This window comes from Sinocyclocheilus anshuiensis, unplaced genomic scaffold, assembly GCF_001515605.1.
Source record: "Sinocyclocheilus anshuiensis isolate Anshui unplaced genomic scaffold, SAMN03320099.WGS_v1.1 scaffold2209, whole genome shotgun sequence".
NCBI lineage: Eukaryota > Metazoa > Chordata > Actinopteri > Cypriniformes > Cyprinidae > Sinocyclocheilus > Sinocyclocheilus anshuiensis.
The window spans coordinates 160,341-164,130 of NW_015552728.1; the positions used below are offsets into that span (position 1 = coordinate 160,341).

The window sequence follows — 3,790 nt, forward strand, 5'->3', positions numbered from 1 at the left end:
AACATCAAATTTTCATTTTTGGGTGAACTATCCCTTTAAAGAACAATAATGACTACATCCATAAAACTGAAAGCAGTTCTCATGGGCAGCAGAAGTTCAGAGGGGTCCAGCGTGGAATGGGCTCCAGAAGCAGGTTGAAGTGTCTGTGCATCTGTACGCAGCAATCAGAGAGAAGCTGCAGATGTGTTCTGACGAGAGGTTTGACCTACAGCTCCAGTTAGTAAGAAAAAAAAGCAGGAGGAATGATGGTTATACACATATCTTTGATGTGTTCTGCTGAGAGGGAGTCGCTTCTGTGGGAAAGTTTGAGTCACGCACTGATCAGGGTAGAACGACACCAAAACTGCAGTCAGAGCCCGGGGATCCCAAAAGGCAGGAGAAAAAATAACGTTTTCACACGTATCATAGGGGAAAAGACCGGCCTGCTGCCTGGTGATTTATTAAAAGTGCAAAAAAAGTTTGTAATTCAATACTGATGATGACTTAAAAAGTCAAATCTGGCTTTATATGGATATATATAATTTTATATGGATATATATACATATTTTTTTTCTTTCAGCGTTTTCTTATAACGTTACCAAGTGTTTTTGCTGTGAAAACCACTGCACGTTTAGCATTCTCTCATAGAAAACTACTATACAGAAAATGCTTTATGTAATGAATCAAGAAAGTGATATTAGATGACCAAATTCAGTTTACACCTTATTAATAAAACATACTATGCGCTGAAACACACAATGCGCTACACTGCATGCTAAGCATTTTCTTTATAATGTTTTTCTATGGGAAAACGCTTAACATTAAATTTTGTACATTGTGTTCATACTGTGTTCATACATATTAAGCATCCTTAAAGAGAAAGATAATGGAAATTTTCTGTCAGGACATTATATATTTTTCTATGGATTTTTTATGGAGTGTAGAAAATAACCAAGTGTTTTTGCTGTGTGTCCTCTTAACTGATCGAATTTGATCTATAATGTCTGATTTATTTATGTGGGTGACAAAAAAACCAAAATTGAAAGAAAAAACGACCTTGCATTTTCATGTTGCATGAGAGCAGCAGAAGCGTGTGAATTTACTGTCATGGCAACCAGATACATTGCGTGCAAATTTGCTGGAAGACGATGGTATCATGGAAGCATCAGTAAAACAGCTTGCAGTCAACCTTTTCTGCAGTCAGTCATGCTATTGAAAAGCACAGAGATCACAACCACAACGATTCCAGAGACCAGCGCTAGAAGGACAGTGAGGATATTCAATCTCAGCCTCACAGCTGAAACCATACTAACCTCATGAAAGCAGAACTGCTCAACCTACTCATTCACTTTTCCCCGTGTTTCCTGTCAATTTAAAATGCTTATACAGGTATGTATAAAATTATAACTCAGCATTGACAGAGCAGAAAGCTTCCAGCTGAGCAACTGCCATTGTGATGAACGGGAATGTCAACTGAGAATAATGAAGGAACCTTGCTGCCGTACCATGGGTGCAGCAGGCACAATGATATTACGCAGCGCCTAAAAATAGGCTAACTTCCGTCAGCATAACCAACGTGACCACCTGCTTGCACAGGGAGCGTGCTGGGGACTATTTTCAGGCGCTGCGTAATATCATTGCGCCTGCTGCACCCATGGTATGGCAGCAAAGTTCCTTGATTATTACGCTGGAATGAGAGTATAGTTCCTAGCCATATCGGCCTAGAAAATCACAACTTTTAATTTTCCCTTGGTCTTAGTACACGATGTAACTACAGAAGAGTCAAGTTTTCAATAGGAAAAATATCGAAACTCTTTGGTCATTTTTGAGCGAGATGCTAACGGTCTAATTAGATTCAATGATCTATGCTAAGCTAAGCTAAAAATGCTACCGCCAGACCCGGAGATCGGCTGAATGGATTCGAAAACAGTAAAACTCAACTGTTTAACTCTAGGGGAGCTGGAAAATCAGCCTATTTTCAAAAATAGTGGAGTGTTCCTTTAAGTTTTACTAATCTTACAAATGTGCATCTTCTGTCTTGCTTTCTGGAAGTACACATAAAGCAGTAACAGTTCTCAGATTTAGTAGTGATAACCAGCGGTTCAGTGAGCAAATGACTCACCTGCACTGATTCAGTGAGAGTTTGAGCTGTCTGAATGATTCAGTCAATGATTCAGACTCCAGTTCAGTCTGATTCACATCAGCCAAAAGATTTAATAAAAAAAAATAATTAACACACAAATTGAGTGTTCAGTTAACAAAAAGGACTGCACATTGTGCTGTATATGCTTTTGCATGTGAAGTCAGCAGGGAAACACAAAGTTTATTATTATTTATCATCATCATCGTCGTCCAAAAACAAACAAACAAACAAAAAAAACTAGCACTTCATTCACCATGACTGTTGGTCTTTTGTGTCCAGTCAACCAGACTATCTAGCAGCTCTTTGGGTCACTATAGTGGTTTAAACACACTTTGAATTGAGTTTGGCTGACTTAACACTAAAATCAAAGTATGTTTACCTCAAAAACAACAGAAGAGAAAGATAAAACACCAGTACTAAAGTCTAGGAGTTTCTCAGCCTCACAGCAGCCTTTCAAACGCACTTAGCTGATGCATCTGGACACACAACACAGCAAAAACATTAGCAGTCTGTGAAGAAATTATGCCGAAAAAACCAAGCGCTGACCTCCAGATGCAGAAACCACATCAGAAGAAGCCAAACACCACAAACATCTGCTAAACTTCACCACACTGACTGAACCATGCCATGAAACTGAACAAAATCTTCTGAGAGAAAAGTCATAAATCATGATTCAAACGCCAGTCTTGTTCAGGGTAACGTTATGCAGATGTGATTATAAATACAGTGATTTCAGAATTTTAGACAAATCAGACACATGTCAGTCTGGTAACAATAAAACACCTGAGTGTATTTGTGACAACACACCACAGCAATAACCAAAACAACTCAAATAAAGCTCTACGTGTAATCAAATACACATTCTTAGAAGCCACAACAGTGCAAAGTAGCAAACTATTGGCTAAGTTTTATTATAAAAAAAAAAAAAAATGTTTTTAAATAATATTGAATAAAAATGATTGCTCACGAATAATGTATACATTCATTATTACTATGGCTAGGCTAATAATAATAACGAGTATTATTATTTTTATTATTATAATTAGCCTTATTAACTGAGGCCAGCTGTGTTTGCGGAACGCAGCTCTATCGTCCTCCTCACACATAAGAAGCGCGCGGATCTCACCTTTAGCTCTCTCCCCACACTCGGCTCGTCCACGCTGCAGTTTGCTCGGTTGATCAGCAGGTAAACCGGGTAATCCTTCGCCACCATACTGACGCTGCTCTCCGCGGCGGAGTGAATGACGCACGCGATCCCGCCAGCTCTGCGGACTACAGCCGCATCCTCGAGCGCTCGAGAGAGAGAGAGAGAGAGAGAGAGAGAGAGCCAGAGAGACAGAGAGAGAGCTCCGCGTCTCAAGCAGCGATCTGAACATAAACTATACTGCCTGAAGAGCTCAATAAATTTGGGATTTATCTTTGCCTCAGCTAACGTGACCTTGAGAAGAAAAAATAAAGTTGCTTTTCTTCAGGCTCTTTATTTGCAGTTCACATTAGTCTAAAGTCAACTTTAAAGGGGTCATATGTGTTACAAGCTCTTGGTGCATAAAAAAGATCTGTAAATTTGCAAAGACAAGTCTCAAATCCAAAGACATATTCTTTATAAAAGTTAAGAGTCAGCCACACCTACTTAAAACGGCTCATTCTAACACGCCCCCACATATCTAC

The 3,790-nt window shown here is 39.3% G+C and overlaps 1 protein-coding gene across 5 annotated transcripts in view; it reads right to left on the reverse strand.

The window, feature by feature from the left end:
* Nucleotides 1-3,790, reverse strand: part of arhgef3 (Rho guanine nucleotide exchange factor (GEF) 3) — a 55,686-nt gene that overhangs the window by 17,904 nt on the left and 33,992 nt on the right. Inside the window, exon 1 of one of the 5 annotated variants that reach the window (XM_016459551.1) lies at nucleotides 3,249-3,511. The exons of the other annotated variants lie outside the window; for them this stretch is intronic. Coding sequence (XP_016315037.1) covers nucleotides 3,249-3,335 — 87 coding nt within the window. The 5' untranslated portion in view covers nucleotides 3,336-3,511. Of the gene's footprint in view, nucleotides 1-3,248; nucleotides 3,512-3,790 lie in introns of those variants that run through there. 5 annotated transcript variants of the gene reach the window in all.